The sequence below is a fragment of the Cyanistes caeruleus genome, chromosome 14 (assembly GCF_971803275.1).
Source record: "Cyanistes caeruleus chromosome 14, bCyaCae1.hap1.1, whole genome shotgun sequence".
NCBI lineage: Eukaryota > Metazoa > Chordata > Aves > Passeriformes > Paridae > Cyanistes > Cyanistes caeruleus.
In genome coordinates, this window is record NC_141714.1 from 18,940,029 (window position 1) to 18,964,644 (window position 24,616).

Sequence of the window (24,616 nt, forward strand, 5' to 3'; positions counted from 1 at the left end):
TTCTGTCTTATGTGATAGGGTGGACTAAAAAACAGCAAGCACGAATGTACCCTGTCCTCACAAGAATATATCCATGAACTGAGATCTGGAATTTCAGATGAAAAACTTCTTAATTGCCTGGAGTCTTTGAGAGTGTCTCTAACCAGCAATCCAGTCAGGTAAGCAGAGCAATTTCTGCAGTAGCTTTTATCATGCTGTTTTTGCTAAGCAGGAGAGCTGTGGGCTTTGGGTTTTTTTTTTTGAAACCAGAGTAATTATATTAATGCTTGTTGACAGGAGAGCAGTGCTCTCAGCACCCTGGATAAGGATAAGTGAAATGTTTGCAGCAGTCTGCAGCATCTCCTCACCTTTCACTGTGGCTTTCAGCAATTTGCACTGGCTGCAACTGTTTGCCTTCGTGGCTGATCAGATCTTTTGGGAAGTGAGACCAAAAGTGGAGCCTATAAAGGGCAGCACAAGCAGTAACAGGGAAATAGCCTTGCAGGTTTTGCATTTGATTGAGTAATTAAAAGCATTTTTCTTTGTTTTTTTTTCCAGCTGGGTTAATAATTTTGGACATGAAGGTCTTGGACTTCTGTTGGATGCATTGGAAAAGCTTCTGGACAAGAAACAGTAAGAACCTGGATTGTTTGAAGGGAGGGATGGGGAAGGTTGTGAAGATTTTCCTTATGTGATTTTTCTTCTTCCTTTCAAGGCAAGAAAGTATTGATAAGAAGAATCAACATAAACTTATCCAGTGCCTCAAAGCATTTATGAACAATAAAGTAAGTATTACTTTAAATTCACATACTTCTGGCATGATTGGGTTTTGTTGAGTTCAAGATGTACATGGCATGGTAAATGTTGGAGGGGGAGGGAAAGCTTCTATACCCAGTGTTTAACTCTTTGGAAATGCAGGTCTTAAACTGCAGTGTAACTTTTCTTGAGTCTTCTTCATGAGCCTTTCTACATCTTTGCTGAATTTTGTTAAACACAGGGTGAAAAAACCACAATTTTTCTTAATTTTGTTAAACACTACTTACTTTGGAAGTAAAATATTTGATAAAGAGAGGATGATAGTATAAATTTAAGTGAATTTGAAAATGAGTTCCTTGGAAATTGAAAAATAAAATAATTCCAAGTTCAGATTTCAATGCATAATTGTTAGTATAATGTACTTTTCATCTGATTTGACTAGGATTTGGTATCTTTTCAGCTGCAGTTTTTAAGTTGGTAGGTCATGGGTAAAGGATTAGGTAGGTTTAGTTGTATTAAAGGTAGGTTTAGTTGTATCTGATTTGTTTCTAACAGAGTTACTCAAGTTTACACAGTATGAAGTATCTGCTAGAAGCTGATGTGTTAAACTTGTAGTTTTGCTTTATTTGTAGCAAAATCTGAAGTCTTGTATTTATGTATCCTCCCCAGCAAACAAAATTGCATAAAAGTTACTTATGATTACTTCTACTCAGTTTAGAAAGACCTCACAGAGGAGCTTGACTAATGAACTGGGAGAAAAGCAGATTTTTCATACTTCTGAGGTGTTTCAGATATAGATAGGAAATAAAACCTGCTTTATCTTTTGGTGCCTACTAATTTTACAAGGTCCTGGTGTCCTGAGGAGCTGAATGTCTGTGTCAGGAGAAAGCCTCAAATGCAGGAAGGCTGGGCACACTGCCCTGTGTCCCCAAGCAATGATAGCCTGGGGTTCTGGTGGAGGGAGTGCTGCCAGATCCCCTCTGGGAGGGAGGAGTTGGGAGAATCCCTCAGGATCTTAAGTTGATGAGTAGCCAAGGCAAGCCCAACCTTTTTACCATGTACATTCATCATTTTGTTTCTCCCAGTACGGTTTGCAAAGGATTTTAGGAGATGAAAGAAGTCTCCTGCTGTTGTCAAGAGCAATTGATCCAAAGCAACCACACATGATGACTGAGACAGTGAAAATACTTTCTGCCATCTGCATTATTGGAGAGGAAAACATGTAAGTGAGATATTGAAGTTGTTTTTTGTGCTCATGACGTGTCAATTTGGACACAGGTGAGAAAAGTTGACAGTGAAACAAATGTAACCTATTAAGTCTTTAATAATGTGGTTTAAAATTCAAGAGACTTCTTCACCTGTTGTGTTGTTTTAATTCAGTATCAAATCAGAGAAAAGCAAATGAGCAGAGACTTACCTATTGTGGCTGAAGTGGAAGGTCTGAGAGGACAGATCAACTCCCCACCACAGGAACAGGAAATTTTACTTTTACAGCTGGGCTTTGGAGCAGTTCAACTCTGAGTTACTTAGCACTTGCCCATGAGATTTTTAAAATCAAGATAATCACTTGGCATATGTTTCCTGTAAATTCCCCACTGTGCTTATGTACTGAAGGTTAAAATGGGCAAACTTCATGTCTTCTATGCAATAGAGTAATACATTTTGATTTCTGAAAGGACAAATTATTAGCATTTCCAGATGTTAAACATGTGAGCTGTTATCAAGTGCACAATCTTGCAAAGGTTGTGATTTTTTCCCCCTCATTGGTTGTTTCTTAGCTGAAATAATAATATAGAGATTTATTCACCCTTTTTTCTTACTTCAACATTAATCTTGTAGACAATTTTAACACTTGGTTCTTGGATTGTTTTCAACTTGCTGTAGCTAAATGCATTTAAACTGTCAGTGCACTAAAGCCCTGAGCTGAGTCAGTAGTGGGCTGAGGATGTTTAAAATGAGCAAGTTGGTGCTGCTCTATGCTCCTGTGACAGTTTGTCTTTCTCTTAGTCTGGACAAGCTTTTAGGTGCTATAACAACTGCTGCTGAGAGGCACAGCAGGGAGGAGCGTTTCTCCCAGATTGTGGAAGGCCTGGAGAACCACGAGTTCATCCAGCTGCAGGTGAGTTTGCCTTTCTGGGTGCTTCAGCTGAAAGGCTGGAGCATCATGTGTTGCTTGGTGATCTTCCATTTACACAGAGCATCTTTCAGTGCCTTTGATCCAGTGGTCAGTAAAAGAGGAGAAATAAATTCCAGTGCCCTGCTGGTACTAGATTTTCTACTTGTTAGAAAATGGTTATTTTCTACTTCCTGTCCCAAAAAAAGGATTAAGAGATCTTGACCTTGGGTAATAAACCTGCTCCAAGTGCTGGTACTTAGGGTAGCAGTACCTGTGGCCTCTGAAATATTCAGATAAATGCTAATTATGGCAGGTGTAGCATGGAATGAGCCCATTTTTGGCAGGGTTCCTTTTGGGATGAGTGAAGTGCAGCAGGATATTATTGGTATTTTTTTTCAGCAAGGACTCTGCATTCCTTGCTGTGTGTGTTCAACACATGCCTTTATCAGCCACTAGTGCTTCTCTGAGGGCCATTTAGTGAGCTTTCAAAATAATTTTTATAAATTAATAAAATAATCTGTGCTAGTTTTTACTAAGTCATGACTTAGATCGTGTTCAATGCTGCTAATGTGTCTGTGCACAGAGGTTTTTATGCTCTGTGGGCACCAGAATTTTGGTTTGTATGAAGATGGAAGCTTTTATAATTGGGGTTGGTTGGGTTTTTTTGGTACTGCCAAAGAGGCCAAGTGGCTGAATATCCTAATGGAGGAAAACTTGGATTTCTTACCTCCTCACAATGCAGTAGTTATGCACATTTTGTGCTAAAATTTATTTTTCAGCTACTTTGGCTGAAAGATATGGAAAAACAGGCAGGGCAGGTAACCTTGGGATGCCTTTTTGCAGTCTTGGCTCAAACACACATCAGCTGTAGTTGCCTTAATGCTGTGTTTACCATCAGCACCTCTTGTTTCAGAGCTGATGAGTTAATGATGTCCAATAAGTTTCTATAAATGACATTCTAATCTTAATAGTGCCATCACTGAAGAATTCATTCAGGAGTTGTCTCCTGCTCCATGACCTTGTTGATTTAAGGCACACAACAGCCACCAGCCACCATTCCTGCCAAGCTCCCCCTCCCCAGGCTCACTGCTACCTCAGTGAAGGCACAATTGCAAGACTCATTACCTTGTTTCTGACAAAATCATTCTTTGCTGGTAATGTATTAGCACAAGCCATTAAGGCAGAGTCTCTCTGGCAGAAGCAATCAGAGCAGATGGCACCTCTTCTCTCTATTAATTTCAGATTGGACATGTGCTTTGGCTTGTTAAGTCATGTCATAGTAGTAAAATAACAAGAATCATTCAAGCAGGCATGATGATACTGCATTATCTGAAGATGCAGCTCTATCAAGAGAGTGCCTTTGAAAGGGTGTTTTAATAGAAATTTGATACTCCATAAGGTGTTCTATTAAAGCTAAATAGTGAATGTAATTAAAACAGGAAGGTGCTTTTTATCTGATTTTTTTTTTTTCCTCTGCAGCTATTGATTTTTTTTTTGTCCTGCTCTAAAGCTACTTCTATTTGCAGTTAACATCTTTTACCAAACTTGGTATTTCCCTCGAGTCCCATTTTAGTATTTTAATGTGGATCAGCACTTTTGGTGGTGTGCTGTTGTCTACCTGTTTTCAAATAAATCAATTAAAGTGCACAGCTGTTCAATTAAAGCATTAGCCACTATCCTGAGACTTCAGGTGTTTAGCAGAAGTGCTCTGCAGGAATGGAAAAAACACCTGGTGATGTGGCTAATTTGGGTATGGGTGGTTCTGATGTGGGGTGTTTTAAGTTTTGGGTTATTGTAAAAGCAGTTTGTTTTCAAACTGTTGAATGTTGAGGAGAAAGAGAAGGAGGTACAATGGAAAACTTTAGTTTGGGAATAACTAATGTATGATTTTAGGGTGGGGGGCCCTGGCACAGGTGCCCAGAGCTGCTGTGGCTGTCCCTGGATCTCTGGCAGTGCCCAGGGCCAGGCTGGACACTGGGGTTTGGAGCTCCTGGGACAGGGGAAGGTGTCCCTGCCATGGCAGGGGTGGCACTGGATGGATTTTAAGCTCCTTTCTGACCCAACCCATTCCATGATCCTGCTCTGATCATTCATGTGATACTATTTTGACACAGCAGAAGCATCCTGATATGGAAACAGGGCAGTATTTGATGTCGCTAAAATCAACCAGAGTGTTTCATGTGTGCTGCATAATAAATAAAATCCATCTCTTTGGCTTTAGAATTCAACTGAAACAGTGACTGGAAGGATTGATTTTCATTCTGTGTTTCTGATTACAGGTAGCATGTATGCAGCTCATCAACGCCCTTGTTACATCCCCTGAGGATCTTGATTTCAGGATACACTTGAGAAATGAGTTTTTACGTTGTGGCCTGAAGAAAATATTGCCTGTAAGTCATTTGTAGCCAGGAGTTGATCACTGTCCTCTGTGAATGTTGGAGATAACCAAACTGTTTAACCAGAACAGCAGATGTGAAGGATTGGGGGTGCAGAAGGTCAGATTACCAATCCAAATTGCTTTCAGCCTGCAGTTACAAATTCAGGTTCTCATGAGCTGTATAAACCAGAATAGTAGTTGAAACAAGTCAATACATCAGAAATTAAATGAGGGTAGCTAAATTCTGCATAAAGAGCTCAAAGCACATGCAGTGAATGTGAATCCGGCTGTGGAACCAATGTTGGATTAACTTTCTTTGTGTATGCTGTTGCTCTTGTTTTCTGTGAAATCTGTTTTTCTTTAATCTGCCTGCTGAGAATGCATTGGGACATTTTAAGGAAAAATCAAATCAGAAATTCATTTGGAGACTGTGTCTGTCTCCATGCAGCTGCACAGACAGGAATATTTCTGACTTTAGGAGAGATATGTAGCTCTTAACCAAGAAACCATTCTGATACATCAAAAATAGGTATATTTAAGGTACTTGTCACTTTCTTGCAGAAGATGAGAGCAATTAGAGTACCTGCTGATATTTGTTTGAAACAAAACTTATTCTGCTATGACTTTTAAGATGTGAAGTTTTAAATTGTCGATTTGTTAGGAACAAAAACTTCTGTTTTTGGCTCACTCAGCCTTGAGACACTTCCTGCTGTGTGATGTTATGTTTCTTAGGTATACTTTTAGGATTTATATCATGTAGATACATTAATATGATCTACTGTCTTTATTTGCTGGGAAATATCTGAAAACTTCAAGAACACAAGTATTTTTGGTTTGTTTTCTTTAATCTATTGAGAGGTAATTAATAGAATCAATAAATGCTCAAAAATTTTAAGAATTGGGGGTGGGTTAGGTAGCAAAAAACCTGAGTTGTAACAAATCATGATATGATAGAAAACTTGGGAGAGTGTACCAACATCTGCCATACAGATCTGAGTGTAAAAGCAATTAATGTTTGGTGATAACAGGCTATTTAAAGATTGTTGAGCAGCTGATGTGTTGAAAAAGAGTCCAGGAGACAGATCCAGAGCTCTGGCTCTTCATCTGTTCAGATTCAGAGCTGCCTCCTCCACTTTTCAAGCGCTGGAATTGGCACAAGTTCCTGCTGTGTTGGGGAACACACGCGGCTGCACCTGGCGTGACAAATCCAGACCCATTTCCATTTCAATCCTGGAGTGCATTCCCATGAATGGGTGGGAAGGAACTTTTTTTTCATGTGCTTTGGCTGGTGAGAAGCTGAACTTGGTTCATGTGGGAAAAAGGACAAGTCCTTGTAGCTCTGAAAAGCACATTTTCCTCTGCTCCAGATGTGAACTTGAGTGGGGTTTTTTTCCTCCCCTACTTCTCCTTTGTACTATGGATGTTTTAATGCCATGGTCTGGGTTAACTGAGCTACAGAAATTGTGAGCAAGTCTTCTTTAGACTTAATTAATGTTTTGAAATATACCTGTTGTGGTTTTTTTAAAGGAACTCTGACATTAACAGCAGGAGCTGCTATGTCCCATTAAGAGCAATTGTTTCAACTGGAAGTTTTCTGATTTGTTCTGTAGCCCATGCCTGCTCTGTGAGCTGGTGTTTTGCCTTGAGTTTTTCTCAGTTGAATCTTTTTCCTTTTGAAAACTTTCTCCTGTTCTAAAGGTTAATGTCTTACATTTCATCATGATATAGTCCTTCAAGGGGGGGAATTCTTGCTTTAAAAAAGGGAAAATTAAGATATATTCTACCTTGAAAAACAGGCCTTGAAAGATAAGGAAAATGACGAGCTTGATATTCAGCTGAGGGTGTTTGATGAGAACAAAGATGAAGACCACTTTGAACTGTCACATCGTCTCAACGATATCAAAGCTGAAATGGAATATCCTTTAAGGAAATGCTGTTATAACTTGTGTCATCTCAGAACTTTGTTAAATGGAAATTACAGTGCTCCATGTGCAGGTTATTTGTCTCAGCTGTGTGTCTTACCAGGGGCTTTGTCAAGCAGATTTCACTCAAGTTGCTTTTTTTGTTAGAAAATATTTTGATAATTAGTGCTTAAATTTGCATGTCAAATGTAAGTCATTGGGAACTGAATTAATTTTTCATAAATAACATTTATTAAGCTAAACTCTGTCTCATAATACATGAAGAGATAAAATTATACCCATGGAAGATCATAAGTTTGAAGAAAAATGAGTTCTGATAATAAAAGGAATGAATTTTCTCTTAGGTTCTGAAGCTCTTGAGATGTGCCTTTTCTGGCTGTGAAGGAGCAGGAAATTCAGAGTTACCTGAATTCAGGAAAGGTGCTGCAGGTTTTAGGAGGAGGCAGAGGGAGGTGGAGGCAATCAGTGGGAGGACTATAAAATCCCATTATGCTGTTGCTTTGCAGAACAGGTAATTACAGGTGAAGGTCATCTTTAGGAAATGAAAATGATTGACCAGGGTGTGTTTGCCAGTAGCCTGGCTGAGCTCAGGGCAGAAGCAAAGCTTTGTGTGCAATATTGTTACAGGATTTTAAATGTCAAGTCTATGGTATGATTGTTCTGATGGATAATGAAACACATCCTAATTATTAAACAGGGTGTAGAAATTCTGTGCATAATCTTAGTGGAAAAATCATATTTATTGCTAAGGATGGGAGTTGAAAGCATGGAGGGGTTTTATTTGAACAATAAGGAAATGTCTGGGGAGCTGTGTTTGGCTGGGGTGGCTGTTCTGTGCTGCAGTGGGGTTTTTTGGTGTTTGGTTTTTAAGTTGTTGGTTTTGTAAGCATTTGTATTTTCTTAACCATGTTTGCACTGATGTGAGCGAAGTATTTCATCTGCTGTATAATATGGTGAAAGATACTTCTTCTGAAAATTACTTTTTGTCAATTCTGCAACATTTCCTCCTGATCAGGAACGATTACTATGTCCGGTGAGTGCCAGCTGCCAGGCTGGGATTTTGAGGGCTAGAGTAGAAATTAAGACCCTGGTGAACTGATTTGCTCCAGCCTAAAAAGTCACTCTGAGACTGTTGTGTTATCTTTTTGCTCCATGTTAGTATTAAAAAGATCTTGGTAAATGTAATAGTGTTTATTTCAAAGGCTTGAAGCTTAGTCTTACACCCTCATCCCAAAAACCTCTTAAGTCAGCCACATCTTTATTCAAGTTTGATACCTTCATTGCTTCAAAGAACATGAAAGTTGTACAACTGATAATTGAAAATCCTCCCACGTGCCTTGGATCTGGTCTTTTCAGTGTAAACATCTCTTATGTGCAGCACAGTGTCTTAGCAAGGTCAAGGTGCCACATCAAAATATTTACAAATAAGCATTTGAATTTGATACTTCTTCTGGCAGTTGTAGAATTCAGCTATTAGGAGTTAATTGCCCCCTTCCCCTACCCCATCAAGGCTTGTTCATGTTCTCATTGTCTTGTAAATGTTTCCTGTTTTAGACCTCAGTATTACAAGATCATAGAAGAGTGTGTGTCACAGATAGTGCTGCACTGCAGTGGCATGGACCCAGATTTCAAATACAGAGGAAGGATGGACATTAATTTTACACATCTTATTGGTTTGTACTCCTTATGCAGTTCTATCTTGTTTTTGTTTGTGTTCTTCTGTCTAGACTTTTTTTTGTCTAGGTGTTTTTGCCTTCAGTTTTTCTCAGTTGAATCTTTCTCCTTTGGGAAACTTTCTCCTGTTCTAAAGGTTAATGTCTTATATTTCATCATGATACAGTCCTTCAAGGGGGGGATTTCTTGCTTTAAAAAAGGGCTCACAGGGTAATTATGGTTGGAAGCACCTCAGAGCTGGGATGTTTGACTTGTGTGTGGTATTTTATTTAAATTCTAGATGCATGTGTGGACAAAGCTAAAGTAGAAGAGAGTGAAAAGAAAGCAGCAGAATTTTCCAGAAAGGTAAGTGCTGCTCTTGGTATGAAACAGAATCCTGACAGGAGCACAGCTCATTTCCAGCTAAAACTGGGAAACAGTGGCTCTCACAGGGAGGATGTGCTTTCAGATTTGATGCTCTGTGGTTCTGTGTGGGAAAGGCTCAGATGTAGTTGAGTCTGAAATCAAAAGCAGCTGAGTAGCATTACCTGTGCATCTCTTGAGCTGTGTTCCTCTACTGTAGAAAACTGATGGGAAAAATTCCACTTGTTGCTCTTCTGTGCTGGAATAGTCATAATGAAATAATTTAAGTGCAGGTACAAGCCTTAAAAAAATGAATGAATGTGCTGTATTAGCTGCAGTAGTACTGAAGCTTGTGTGTTATGGAGGTGTGTATTGAAATCATTCAAAATTCTGATTTTTTTTGCTGGTCTGGCCTAAGAAAGCATTTTCAGGCCAAATGCTAGAATGTGTTCTTGAACATGATGATTGCAGATTTCATTTTTAATGAATTTAAGCTTGCTGCAATAGATGTGTACTTGAGCTTGGTTTGAGAAGTCTGCAGTGTTCTCTCGGAGAGAAAAGCCTGTACTGAGTAGCTGGATCTGGGTGGCTCTCTGCCATTGACTTATTGACAGAAGAAATTGTGGCACTCAAAGTGAACGTGTTAGAAAAATGCTGCTCAAAGAGTTAAAAGTGCATCAATTGCTCCAGCTCTGATTTTCAAAGAATTCCTGCCAATAGAGGCTCTGGTGTGGCCATAACTGGACAAACTCTCCTGTCCTGCTTGAATCATTACAGTTTGATGAAGAGTTCACAGCTCGACAAGAGGCACAAGCAGAGCTGCAGAAAAGAGAAGAGAAAATCAAAGAACTCGAATCAGAAGTCAAACAGCTCCGGACCCAGGTAATAAAACCCTATCCCATTAACTTCCACAGCTGAGTTGGTTGTTTTTGAGGAGGAGGAGTTGAAAAGCAATTGCCCTGGAGTAACTTGTCTCTCTGGAGTTTGGAATGTGTGTTGGAGGTGCATTGATTTGTTTTGCAGCCAGCATAAGTTACTAAGGATAGTTAATGGAGGTAACGTCTTTCAAATAGTAATATATTCAACCTGTCACAGGTGCCTGCTTTATTGACAAAGTGTTCCTTGGGCTATAAAAATCTTGCATCCAGACTGATTTTTTTTTTTTTTTTCCTGCAGGTATTTGTTTATGCTTTCACATTGTTGCTTCTGTATGTTTTGCAGAAGGTTTTTATTTTGGAAGTGTTTATTTTAAGGCTTCTGATTTTATATGTATTTTTTACTCTTAGACTTTATATATTTATATGTACACTTTTTTATTTTTTACACCAGCTTTGGGTTTTAGACAGGTCATTTATACCTTTTAGGGACTAACAGATATCATGATTAAGTGCTTTTGCCTCAGTCTGGCTTATTTTGTACTCCTTCAACACTAGGCAAGGTCTGCCTGTTGCCTTTTTCTGTCTTTATTTTTCTGTATTAATGCCTGTGATATCACTTCCTAATTGGACACTAAGGTGGAGACACAGACACTCCTGTTGTTACTTCCTTCTTGCAAATTTTCATGTTTGTTACAAATTCCTACATTCCAGTGTTAAGTGAAATTTGACAGTCTGTTTTAATGAGTTCCAGCAATTGTTGCATTATCACCTGTGGGCCAAAGAAACACATGCCTTGTGCAAGTAAAAAATGTACTTTTAGTCAAATTAATTGTTAATCCTGTTTTATTGATTCTACCACAGTTCAGATTATCCAGACATGACAGGGCATTGATAGTAATGCTGGCCACTGGTTAATTAACCATGTAATTCTAATATCTGTTACCTTTCCTAGTGTTATGCTCCCCACAGAATATGGTGACACTTATTTCTAGCTGCACTCTGCTGATTTGGTTTGCTGCTGTTTCTCTTCCTTATTAATTAGTAAGAACTTACTAGAATGGACATTGTGATTGCTCTTTCTTCCCCTCACCAAAGAAGCATCCTCAGATGTCCAAGACAGCAGGATGGGTTGTTGCACACCCTTCACCCCTCTAGATGTCAGAATAGTTATGAACAACTGTGCTCCTGTGACCTCTTGCACTGCAATAGCTGCTCCACTGATTGCTGGGGAAAATTTTCCGGCAGCAGATGAGTGTTGTTAAAATTGAGCGTGGTTATTCCCATCTCTGATGCCCCAGCTTGCCAGGGTATCCAAAGTGGGATAAATGTTTTGTGCATTGGTAAGAAATAAAATGCTGTTCTGTTCACTTAAATGTTACTGCTACTATTAAATTTTCTTTAAAATTGAAACAATTTGTTTTTATAACAATGCTAGGTTATTCAGTTTACTTGGCAGCTTTATGGTACGTGGTATAATCTATTGTTATTCTTTCTCATTTAAATAGGAGAACGGTTGCATTTCTCGCTTTCTTGAGGTTGAACCAACCATCCCGTTGGTTCAGATTTGTATTGAGCTGCCTCCTGTCACTGATGAAGAGAATTCCTCTTTTGTGTTTCAGGGTCCAGGCCTGACAGAAGTCCCAGCAATACCTCCAGCCCTCCCAAGTGAGAACGCCCTGCCATCTCCAGCGCCTTCACTCCCTGGTGGAGCCATTCCTCCTCCACCTCCCCTCCCTGGTGGAGGAGCCATCCCTCCTCCACCTCCCCTCCCCGGTGGAACAGCAATTCCTCCTCCACCTCCCCTCCCCGGTGGAACAGCAATTCCTCCTCCTCCTCCCCTGCCAGGTGGACCCACAATTCCTCCTCCTCCTCCCCTGCCTGGTGGAGCAGTGATTCCTCCCCCACCTCCATTACCTGGTGCATCGCTTCCTCCACCGCCGCCTCCTCTGCCCGGGGGAGCCATCCCACCTCCCCCTCCCCTGCCTGGTGTGCCCCCAGCACCTCCTCTGCCTGGGGGAGCAGGGCCTCCTCCTCCTCCTCCTCTGCCTGGGGGAGCAGGGCCTCCTCCTCCTCCTCCCCTGCCTGGGGGAGCAGGGCCTCCTCCTCCTCCTCCCCTGCCCGGTGGAGCAGTCCCTCCACCGCCGCCTTTTGGGGGGCCCCCGATGCCCCCCCCTCTCGGAGGGGTCCCCTTTGCTCCCTTCCCCATGGTGCCAGCCTTGCCACACGGGATGAAGGAGAAGAAGAAGTATAAGCTGGAAGTGTCTATGAAGAGAATCAACTGGTCCAAGGTAGGACAGGAGGTGTGGGGATGATGTTCCTTCCCCTCCTTCACTTCACTGTGCCCTTGGTACCGTGTGGTGATGGATTTTAAATGAGATTCATCCTGGCAGAACTTGGTGTCCCAGGAACCAAATTCCAATAGATTGTATCAGGTGCAGTGAACGTGAAGTGCAGCTTTGCATTAAGTTGTATGTAAATATATATTTATCTCCAAACTGTTCTAAAGCAGTTTTCACACATACCTAACAAAACAAACCAACTTAAGCTTTGTCAATTTGTGATGTTTAATGTAGCTATGAGTTCAGAGATTGCTGATATCTGGCCTTAATATTACTTGATTATTCATCCCAGATATTTATTGGTTGTTCTCAATTAGTGATGTGCTGGAGCAGGGCTGTGGCCACTGGGAGGAGCCATGGGACTGCTCAAGGGAAAGGTTTGGGCACCATGAGCTTCCAGAGTCTTAACATGGTTGTATTTAATCACATTTCATCTTAAAAACCATCTTAAAATATAAACACTACTTGAGCAGTAAAGTGCAAGCACAATCTGGTTTGCAAGCTAACCCTTAAAGCTGTTCCCAATTACTTGTCTCTGAAAATATCCAGTTCTCTAGCAGAAGTTAATGCCAACATCCAGGTGTGTGCTGGGGTGTGTTGATTTAAAACCCCTTTTTGATCAGTGCTCTTTCCATATAAAGGAAATAAATGTGGGGTAATAGATAATTGCATTTGCTATCAAGACTAAATCATTGCATTCCAAAGTTGGTAACTTTTTAGTGGTATAAAATATGACAGATATGTTGATGTTTGTTATAGGAAAAAGTACCAAAATCATCAGGGCAAATGAAAGGAGGACTTTTATATATTCCATGCTGTGTGGTTCCTCTAAATTCTGAGTAGTCAAAAGGCTCTTTCTTTGAGGTAACAAAACAGCAGAATAATCGCTCCAATTTTGGAAGAGGAATCCAGCAGGTTGAGAGAGAGCCTGCGTGGAAATGCATGGCATGCCAATTTATCGTTTCTTTTGGCAGAAGAATTAATGCTTCAATGATTTCAAATGATTTCAAAATATTTGGAGATGTGCTAAAGCAATCTGAAAGTGTATCTAGCGGTCGTAGTTTAAAAATAGGCTTTCCATTTATTTAGCTGGAATGATATAAAACAGCCAGCCATGGTTTTAGAGTATTAATTTAAATAAATTTAGAAATCAGTTTGAAAATCTTTACTTTTTCTGTAGTTCTTATAAAATAATCTGCATTAAAGGATAAGTGGTAACTTTTCTTTGTTGTGGGAGGAGGAATTAAGAATCTTGGGGAGAAGACTGGATCAGGATGCACTGCAGGAGTTTTGTAACTGTGGGACATAGACTGCTGTCCTGTAAACATAGAGAAAAGCAAGCTTTTATTGTATAATACATGCTGTAATTGCAGCCAATTTGGTTGTGATCAGTTCCATTGGGGAGTTTATAGGAATAATTTCTAAAGTGTCTCTGTGAATGCTGGCTGTGACAATGGGAAGGAACTGCAGATGGACGCTTTGCTTAAGTGCTCTGGGAACGGTGCCAGAGATCTCCTGCCTACTGAGAAAGTGGAAAGTCTGTTTGATCATCACTTTTAAGGAGCCATCATTTGAGGAATAAAATTCTTACTGTTTAATTTAGTCCCTTTTGCTGTAACTATCTTCCCCATTAGTGTTGGATTAAGGTAGTTTTTTAAAATGTCTTCCCTGGAGCTGCTGGTAAAGCAGGGCTGAAAGGTGGAGGAGCAGGGTGTTACAGGAAATAATGCAATATTATTGCTAAATACTGCATGGCATCTGAATTGGCCCTTGGAAATTACTTGGCATTTCAACAAACTTAGAAACAATAGTTAATAATGTGTTCAAAGCTGTTAGAGGAATATATTTTGAAAACAGAATAGCAGTTCTGAGTCATCCATGAAGAGTCAAGTTGTCTTTCAGCTTCTAGATGGCAGAACATTTTCCTGTTCCAATCTGGCCAACAGGGAGCTCATCCCCATGGACAGTTCATTTCCTGGTGCTGAGGAGTTTGGGAACTCTCTGGAAAGTAATCAAGAGAGAGCTTAGGACACTTTCAAAGGCAGCTGCTGGTGTTGGTTCTGTTTGGAAAAGAAGAAAGCAGGGAGAGAACATCCCAGAACGGGGCTAAACTTCATTCAGCCCAATTCTCACAGAAATTCTGGAGCATTTGTTTGAACTTGGCTGTTGAGAACACTCCTTTTTGACTCTGGAGATGCTGTTTTTCTTTCAGATTGAGCCTCAAGAAATAGGAGAAAACAGCTTTTGGGTAAAAGCTGAAGAAGATAAATTTGAAGACCCGGAGCTGTTTGCAAAATTGGCACTTACCTTTGGAACCCAAATGAAAGGTACATTCTTACTTTACTCTTTATTGTGCTTTTATTAAGTTTAAAACTGCAATGGCAGTTTCCTTTATGCTTTGTGCAATACCATGGAATTCATATGATGGTTTTATAGCAGGAAGATGATTTAAAACATATATTAAGCATAACAGTCTATTACAAGAATTGTTCCTCCTTCACTTTCCACTTCACAGCATGAGGGGAGGAACCTTTTCCCAATAATACCTTTTAAAAGTACTGTATGTTGCAGGCAGATGTGAGTTTTCTTCTTATGAAATTATAATTAAATTTAAATTCTGATCCTAAAACCATGTTTATTTGCATTATTATTCCTAGCTGAGAATTTCTGGAATAAGAACAGCACTTCTTACTAATACAGTGTTAAAGAAGAATAACTCAGGAAGGGCTCCCAGAGGACTGTAATGAACTATTTCTTGAGTAGTTTCCTTGAATTATTTCTGAATGTGTTTTTTTTGCTGTGTTCTTTTGAAACATCTTCAAAGATTTGGTCATGGCTGTGTTTTTCATAAGATAGATTCCTATTCCTTACAGTAGTCAGTGAATTTAAACCATTAGAATTCTGTTTTTTCAGCACACCTTGCAACCACTTTCTGGTCTAAATGTTCAGCTATCCATGCAGTAATTCAAAAAAGTAATTCAAAAGCCTCCTTTGGAGTAATTTAACATTCTTTTCCATGCCTGAGTTGGATTGACTCTCGGTTCCTAGCACTGCAGGGAGGCTAAAATGATGTGGAGTTGGTCACTTGGTTTGGTGTGACAGGAAGATCTTCAAGGGAAAGAAGCAGCAGATGAGAGAATGGCACAAACCCCTTCTTAATGAAAAGGACAAGCTTCTGCCTTGAGCTGGATTCTTTCATCAGAAATCTGAAGAAATGTTTCACAATTCCTGAAAAGCTACTTCATTAAAAATGCTGAAAAAACCCCTTGAAATGTTGACACAGCTGACAGTTTCCAACGAGAAGAGGGTCTTGTTGACATGAGTTGCACAGTTGTAAAGCTAGGAACTACAGAAACTCCTCCAATAGCTTACTGTACTGTAGCCTTGCAGGTATCTTGCCTTGTGTAGTTCTCAGTTAATAGTTAATGTAGCAAATAAGATCTTTTAAGATCTTTTGCCATAGCAAAAGATGCACATGAGAAATGCTGCTGCATGCTACTCAGGATATGAAAATCTCACTTGGCTGACTCCTGCAGAAAGATAGGAGTTCAAGTCTTGAGTTCAAGGGTTTATTTAACTTGAAAACCTACTAGAAGTCAAAAAGACTCTTGGAGCATTTAGCTGCAGCACAGACCCCAAGAACTGCGTGCCTTTTTTCCTGCAGCTGCCATCTGCAAGGGGAAACATGGAATGATGTTCACTGGTCTTCCTCCCCTTTTACCTTAGTACTTATTTCAGGCATCTTATAAATAATACTTATTAATACCCAAATACTTATTTCAGGCACCATCTGGGATTAGATTTCCCTCTTGTTTTAGCCCCATTTCAAGGGGTTGTCTCTGAGTGCATTGTAGGAGAGTGATCAAAAGCCAAACAGAAATACGTGTGATGTTTTCTCAAGAGCACAGTCAGTGTGGAAAACAAACAAAGGGATGAGTGGAAGCAAACTGACAATTGCCAAGAGCAGTTGGGATGACTTAGTGTTTACTGTCTTGTGTTCTGTGGAATTTTGGAATGCCAGTGGGAATGGTAGCTAAAGTAAAAGAAATGGTAAACATTTATTAAAATTTTTTAATTCCCTGTAAATTGCTGCACTGAAATTTGATTAAACCTCTGAATTATATTCATGATTATTCGGTACAATGAAAAAAACACTTGAATTTTTCTCATTTAACATAGTTTTTAGGATACTCCAAAGATGACTTAATGTTGGTTATCACTAAGCTGTGAGCTGCCTTGCTGTGTGTTGTAGAGGAATGCAGCCAGAGCTGAAGGGAAGTGGTACTTTTGGGGGAGAAATGTTATTATGAAGTTGAACAATATTTTTTGCATGCTATATTATTAATCCAGTGTGGTTATACATCTCAGGAAACCTGGGCTACAGCTTCTTGATGGAGTTAGGGGTGTCTGTGATTTAATTCAGTACGATGTCCTAAAACCCTCAGCAACTGAAGTTGAAACTATCAGTGTTCTTGTCAAGAACCAACTTAAATCTTTGAAATCATTTAATCAGGTCATGTTATGTCAAGCACTCTTTCACCAAGCTTTGCTTTTGTCCCTTAACTGATGTGAGATTTTCTCTCTGACCACCAGTGGCAGGGAGAGCACCAGCAGCGCTGTCATGTCTTCAGTGCTTGGTGGAATATGACATCAAAAAGCTCCTACTGAATTTCTGGGATGTTGAATCCGTGTAGATTTGAATGCCAAAGTGTCTCTAAAGGCTGCAGTGCTGTGACTCTGCAGACAGGTTGTGACACATCCCATTCTCAGGACTGTGACAATACTCACTGCTGGGCCTGCTGCTATCAAAACCATTTCTCACTGTTTGATTGATGGTCTAATTGCAAAACACTGCAAAGCAAGTTAATGCCTTCTCCCTAAAGGATCATGTTAATTTCTGGCTCTTGTAATTTAGGTTGTGTATTTTGCCAGTCAAGAATGATAGTAGTGCTCTGAAGAAATTAATTATGTGTACAGTAGGTCTGTAAAGGTAGTAATTAGTACATAATAGTCTGTAACTACTGGGATTGTTCCAATACAGAATTCATTATCCATCCAACTTGCCTCAAGGGAAAACTTCTCCATCAGGGTTCTGTTGCTTTACAATTAGTCTTTTAAAATACAATTCAACAATCATTTTCATATGTTTTCAAAACTGAAGTAAGGTCTTAATAGCTGAGTTGTGTTTTTCACACTTTGGGAATTTGAGTGGGAAGGAACAAGGGAGAAGACAAATTTCCATGTAAGCTGTAATTGAACAAAACATGAAAAAATGTTCAGGTTTTGATTTTTACATGTGTAATGTATAGAAATCATGTGTGTAATGTATATATAAGGTATATAAATAATATATAATAGGCCACTGCACCGTTAAACTTGAAGGGAAAGTCTGCATTCATTTGCATTTGGGACTTGTAAATACAAAGAGCAGCAAGTAGAACTTTTACAGAGTGGCTTTGAATTTGCTCTGCTGAGAAGCCCAGATGTAATTCATCAGAGAACTTGAACATTTGCAAGCTTTCAGTGGATTCAGCTGTGGCCAGATTTCCTTGAAGACAGCTGTATTTGTAGGTGTGAGGCAGCAGGACCGAGCTGAAGGCAGAAATCTGGGGTGTTCAGCACGGCTAGCTCAGCGCCTATGCTGCTTTGCCAACAGAAAAAAGAACTAAAACCTCTGAACTCATCAGGAATTTGCTTCAGGATTGCAAACTGCAGGTGGCTCCCTTGGTCTGCTGATTATTCAGGCTGTGTTTGTTCGGTTCCCTTCCCTCCTCAGCCTCTCCTTTGTGGAAGGGTGGGAATCCAGCCCGGAGGAGAATGAGCTTTGCAGCTCAGGGTCACCCAGTGCTGGGTGGCAGAGGAGTTTCATTTCCTTGGGTTCCCAGGTCAGCGGTCTTCATTTGTTTCACACACAAGTGCAGCAGATTGGTTTGTTCTCATCTTTGGATGTGTTTGAAATTGTTGTTTTCCACCAACAGCATAAATTCTGCTACCATAAAGGAGTGAATTATTAGTTTACTATTTTTTACTTTCCTTTTCTCCACTGGATTTATCCAGTAGGTAAACTCTCAAACTCAAGGGTGAAAAAAGCTTTGCATGGTTTAAATAAACTGTTGCCTGAAGTTATTACCATCTAACATAGATTTATATATGTGTATCTTTGTATTTTGATATACTTTATATATTTTAATTCTTAAATGATCTTAGAGTTATTTTAGAGTCCAAGTCTTATTTCAAGAGCGTCAGGACCCAGTTCATTCATCATGGGACAAAAGGGCTGATATGAGTGTAGTGTTCAGAAGGGTCTAAAAGAAAGCAAAAATTTCAATTAAGTGGGTAAAGATTGTAAATATCAGTTCTTAATGTTTTATTTCAAATAGCATTTTAATGCACTCCCCTTTCAATAACTTTAATTTCCATGTCAAAGGTAGTTTGTGGTATGGAATCACAAAGAAAACATAATTTATTTGGAGAAAACATACTATGTAAAATACATGTCCTGTTGATGTGACCTACGAACTGTAGTTGTTTTCATCATGTGACAGTGAATGAAGAACATCCCAAATTAAAAAATCTGTTTCTACTTTTTCAGAAGTCAGGCTCAATGTCAGCTGGGCTGTTGTCATTTATTATGTTCTTTTCCTGTAAAAATCTTATCTAAATACCACTTTCAGAATGCTCATGCTTAGGGTTGGACAGAGGCAGGAATTTCCCTGCAGGTCTCAGGCTCTGGCACACTTTGAGTGTCTCTTAGGACTCTGCTTTTTTAAAAAGCTTTGTGATAGCTTCATTAGGGGGAAAAATCAAGAGGGATGGATCAGATAAATGCAGTTTTCCTATCTCCAGTTTGTAATTCCTGGAGCTTCCTCTATATCTGTAGCAGAATTAGGATTTTTTCAGAGCATTTTTGTTCCATAAGAGGGTTCTGAAAGAGAAGTTTGGACGTTTGTCTTAACCAGCATTACATAAGGAATTGCAATAATTGCACTTGAGGAAATCAAACGCAAGCAGGCTGTGTGCAAATTCAGTTGTATTCAGATGAAGAGACAGGTGGGGAATGGTTTGAGGTCTGGGCTGTTTGAAGGCTGCTGTCATTATTCATGGATTGCTTGGAGGTGCAGCATAATGTATTCCACACAATTGTGCAGTTCAATTCCAGAATCAGCATTCTGTCTGTTCTCAGTCCAGGGCACACGCTCGGCCGTGGAGGCCATTCCTTCAGTTTTAGTTTAATTGGCAGTGCTTAACCCTTTTGGATCATCCCTGGGACAGGTGAGAGTTCCCTGCTGGAGACTTGAGGAGCAAGGATGGGAAATGAGGATTCCTGCTGCTTACTGAGGGACTGGAGTAGTTCTGTAGGTACAAGCTGATTATCCACCTGCCTTTTCAGTGCCACAGACTGAGATTGGAGGGGCTCCCGTGTGTGTCTGTGCCTGCTGCAAGGCCATCTTTTGCTGAAGAAATCTCTGGCACTGAAAAACTTCTGAAAAATGGTAGTAACAAAGCCCCTGCTGCTCAGATGTTCTGCTAGTTGCAATTAGTAATTTTGTCAAAAAGCTTCACCAGAAGAATTTAAGGAGAATTTAAATAGAATTGGAGTGGGGACAGACATGTATTGTCTAAAAAAAGTCTGTATTTATAACAGTGTTGTGACTGAGTTGTTTTAGTTATCATGTGTTATATTTTAGATGGTTGCTTACAGAATTCACGTATTCATTTGTTATACCTGAGCTCTCAGAATATGAAAATCCTGAAGAGGAAAGATGGAACTATGAGCAGTTGTGACTATAAAAGCCAAGGGAAGCTGAACTTGCAAAGGCATTGGGTTTTTCCTACAAAGGAAGTTGGGTCAGTGGGTTTGTGCCAACGTTTCAGGTGTTGGAGGTTCCCGTTAGAGAAGTGCAAGAATGACTGCTGGTGACACACAGACAAATGTTCATTCCCCATATCCCAGAGGTGTGGGATTCCAGCCTGCTGCATGGGAACTCTGCTGGTAGTGAGTACCTTCTGCACCTCCTCCATGCCTCGTGTTTCTGAGGAGCTGGAGCTTTTGTGTGTGTGAGCTTGCTAAAAGCCAGCAGGGGAAGGAAGGCAGGCAGCTCTGCATTCCCAACTGGCTGATTGAGGCTCGGTGATGCAGTGCTCAAATCAAGCCCAGCACATTTAACGAGGAGCTGAGGACAGAGACACATGTACTGGCACTGCAGAGACAGGGATTGTGTACAAAGACTAATTAGCATGAAATATGAATACATTCATGAAGTAGTCTTGATCTATAATGCTCTTACAGAGAGTAGCTTTTTTCTATGAATTCGATGAAAAAGAAATTCAGAAGTTGAATTGAAAAAAGAATCTGTGTTGAACTGCAAAAAGAAATGGGGTTTGTTTGTTTTTAAACAAATAGAAGTCTATATTCCTGGAATAAAACCCCTTCTGTATGAATAAATAAAGAGATTAGACTGAGAAGAATGCTTTCTGTAATGTCAAAACAGAAAGAATAACCTGCAAAAGATGTTCCTCTTCAAGTGTGCAACTGTGTTTTTCATGAGAATTTAGGTTAGGTGTTCTGAATATCTTTTTAATATGAATCTAGTTACCCTCAACATGAAGTGTTCAAGGCCAGGTTGGATGGAGCTCTGAACAACCCTATGGAAGGTGTCCCTGCCTATGGCAGGGGGTGGAACAAGGTGTTCTTGAAGGTCCCTTGTAACCCAAACCATTCGGTGATTATCTGATTAAATCATTCCATGGATGTGGCAGCAACCCTTTGTTCAATGACCTGTTAGGATCATCCACTGTGGCAATTTTCCTCAAGTGTGGCTTCTGTTTCACGTGCAAGAATTGATATCTGTAAATGTACATAAAATACCCTGATGATGAGCTGGAGGTCAGTGGCTTGTCAATTCTAGGTCTGTCTTCAGTAGTTTTGTGCAGAGTGGTTTTAAAACAATTCTGATATGTTTGTAGCTCTGGATACATTCTCTGGCAGCTTTCTGAGTGTTGGTGAAGGAAACTCCAGCTGAGTGTTCCAGTGCAGGTTCTTCAGCTGAGCATTTGCTGGGAATTTGTGACCCAAGTGAAGTAAGGGGAGAATAAAAAAGTCTGGAGGAAAGGATGGAGAGCAGACCAGCTCCTTACCAGGACAGTTGGTGCTGACTATTAAATAGATTATGTACCAATATTTCACTCTCCTGAAGTTTCCAGCAGAGTTCTAGGAATAACAATGTATTTGCTTAAATAAATAAAACCCCACCATAAACAAAACCATGGTTGTAAGCAAAATTTATGGTCTTACTTGTAAAATAGTTCTTTCAAGGCTGTATTAAAGAGGTATCCACATCCTACACTTCCTGCTAAATCTACTTTCTATCAAAAAAAATAGAATGTGGATTTTTTTCCTGCAAAAGCATAAACTGACAAAATGTGTCTGATTTATGGGCTGGTTCCAGTTGCTCACTGTGCTGACCTGCAGTGATTGTGTTTGTAGAAAAGCGATGCTCTCTCCATGGATTTCATGTTTTATGTGCAAAACTGTTTTTCCTTTCCTATTGCTGACCAAAAAAACCCCAAAAATGTCATCAGCTCTTGACATTGAACATTTCTCTGAGTGATAGTTGCTTCACCTGTACTGCTGTTCCAGGATGCTTTGGATAGAATATCTGCAGTATTGCAAGAATTTCTGCCATTTATAGTAGAGCAAGGATAATTCTGTTACCTACAGGAATAAAGGTTCTTTGGAGAAAGAGACATTCAAAAGTTATCTAAAGGATTAAAAGTTAACAATCATGCTATTAAGTTTCTGAATTCATTGAGAAATTGAAAATACTAGGTACATAGGCATTAGTACAGATAATAAAGTATCAGCTTTTTGAATTACTTATTAATAATCTCAAATGGTTGTAAAGCTATAATTACAACTCTCTATATTGTGTGACTGTTGTGTATGTGGTGCAATGTGAGAAACTGAAATGTCTCTGGAACTTCTTCCTTTCTGGTGCTTTATTCTGTTTTGTAACGTGGGAATGTAATTATTGCATAATACTACTATAGAAGAAATTCCCACTGTGAAAAGGCTGTGGCTTAAAGGTTTTGTAAAAGCAAAAAGTCCACATGGTAAAAGTCAGTGTGGAATTACCATTAAGTTGCATATTCTGAATGGGAGTGCCTGTGGAGTAAATGTCAAGGCTTTCTTGGACACTGTTCTTGTTCTTTCATTGAAGACTTGGATCATTAGCACAGAGACATTGCCTTCTTAATGAATCACTTTAGCCATGTTTTGTTTGTGTTGGTGATCTAAAAGGTAAGAGCAGAGCCCAGGTTCCAGTGCTGATTTCAGCATGTCCAGTGCATCCTGCATGTGCAGAAGGAGCTGAGGTGAACAGGGGGGGCTGATGCTGCTGCTGAAGGTGACAGACTGGGAGCTCTGTGCTCTGCACTATTTTTAGTCTGCTACAATGCAAGCAGCTTAATTTAGTACCCTGTAGGTCCCCTAAGACTAATGCTGGAATGTGGCAGTAATTTATCTTGTGTGTCTGAAGGCAGATAATCATTGCCTGTGTGTTCTCTGGGCACCTGGCTGTGCTCAGGACACTTTGGGATGCTCGGACCCCAGGAAAGCTTTCCCAAGGTGAATCTGAGGTGCTGGGAACACACACAACCATCCAAGGCTGACCTCAGGCTGCTTGAGCCCTGGATTTCATCTTCAGCATCTTGCTGAGAGCAGATGCTCAGTCAAAAGAGTAAATACATGCTAATATATATTAAATGTCTGCTGCTTGATGTACACAGAATCGATTAAACAGAAATACTTCTCAGCTGCCAGCAGCTGATGTTTTTTCAAAGCCAGAGGTCACATCTTTACACGTAATAACGTCTTCATTGTTTTTTCTCTTCAGTGAACTCAGGATCTTTCAGCATTTATAACCTGTGCCACTGCACTTCTCTGTATTTCAAACAGCTGTGTTGATTTGCAGAGTTTTAACCCTGCTGCTCCTGGCCATCCTGGTTTGCTGCCTCCTTTTTCTCTCATTGCAAGTCCCATTAGTAGCTAATTAATATTTATTTCTCTGTGCTTGCAAAGTCTGCCCAGAGGGGCAGACCCAAATTGTTCATGAGACACAGTAACACATCCACCTGGCCATCACCCAAAAAATAGCTGTGGGTCCACCCCATTTACAGAGGGGCACTCACAGCTGGGGCTGTCACCAAACACCTCTTGCTGTTGGTTTTTGGAGAGCCAGAACAATTCCAGTGTCCCAGGATATTGGAGCTGTTGGGATGATGCTGTTAGTGATGGGGAGAAGGGGCAGGCATCCTCCTTGTGCCAGCGTGGGGGCTCTTCCAGAGCAGCCTCAGCACACTCCTGTCTCGTTAAGAACTTTTGGATTTGGGTTCTTTTTCCCTTTGAACTGAAGATTGATGAGAGGGAGGCAGTTTTCTCTTGTTTGGTCTCTGTTGTTTATTCTTTTCATACATTACAAGGTACAAGGAGCTATGTGCACTATGATAGAAAGGGTAAAACAAAGATCCTCTTCAAGGTCTTTTATATGTCCATTTACCCAATTAACAGATGCCAACTAAATTATTTTTCTTAGTGACTCAATGACCCAACACCTGTGTGCTGCACTAGGCTATTTTCTATCCAATCACTTACTACTACCCAAAAACCCCTAGGAGAAGAACATGAAGAAGAAAGAAGGACAAGAGACAACACCCTAAATCCTCCATCTTGTCTCTTGTTCTCTAAACTACTTTTTCACCCAGTGATTTAAAAATCTTTCTAATCTACACACACTTTTAGCTTTTTCTATCTAACTTCAACATTTGTTTTCATGTATCACCATGAAAACATGCTCATGAATTTCATATATGAAATTCAGTGTTTCTTTGAATGCTAGAACTAAGTATTAGAAACAAGGGCACACACTCTGTATCTCAGACTCCAACACGCTCCTGGTCCCACAGCTGCTCCTGGTGGATGCTGAGGCTCCAGGCTCTGCTCCTGAGGGATGCTGAGGCTCCAAGCTCTGCTCCTGGGCGATGCTGAGGCTCCAGGCTCTGCTCCCTGGGGCTGCCATGCAGCTCCTGGGCTCTGTTTGGTACCATCCAGCCCAGAGCCTGTTCAAACATGTTTGTGGAGGATTAATTTCCCAACATTTTATCCTTATTTCTATTGATTGGCCATCAAAGCTGTGCTTACCACTCCACCTCATGGGGCATGGACTTTTACTGCT

The 24,616-nt window shown here is 40.2% G+C and overlaps 1 protein-coding gene across 6 annotated transcripts in view; it reads left to right on the forward strand.

Moving 5' to 3' along the window:
• Positions 1-24,616, forward strand: part of DIAPH2 (diaphanous related formin 2) — a 166,188-nt gene that overhangs the window by 26,452 nt on the left and 115,120 nt on the right. For all 6 annotated transcript variants that reach the window (XM_086849997.1, XM_086849998.1, XM_086849996.1 and 3 more), the window contains 13 exons: positions 19-158; positions 538-612; positions 695-764; positions 1,821-1,957; positions 2,743-2,854; positions 5,131-5,241; positions 7,025-7,143; positions 8,067-8,183; positions 8,705-8,823; positions 9,105-9,169; positions 9,944-10,048; positions 11,664-12,332; positions 14,596-14,710. In XM_086849997.1, coding sequence (XP_086706123.1) covers positions 19-158; positions 538-612; positions 695-764; positions 1,821-1,957; positions 2,743-2,854; positions 5,131-5,241; positions 7,025-7,143; positions 8,067-8,183; positions 8,705-8,823; positions 9,105-9,169; positions 9,944-10,048; positions 11,664-12,332; positions 14,596-14,710 — 1,954 coding nt within the window. The remainder of the gene's footprint in view (positions 1-18; positions 159-537; positions 613-694; positions 765-1,820; positions 1,958-2,742; positions 2,855-5,130; positions 5,242-7,024; positions 7,144-8,066; positions 8,184-8,704; positions 8,824-9,104; positions 9,170-9,943; positions 10,049-11,663; positions 12,333-14,595; positions 14,711-24,616) is intronic.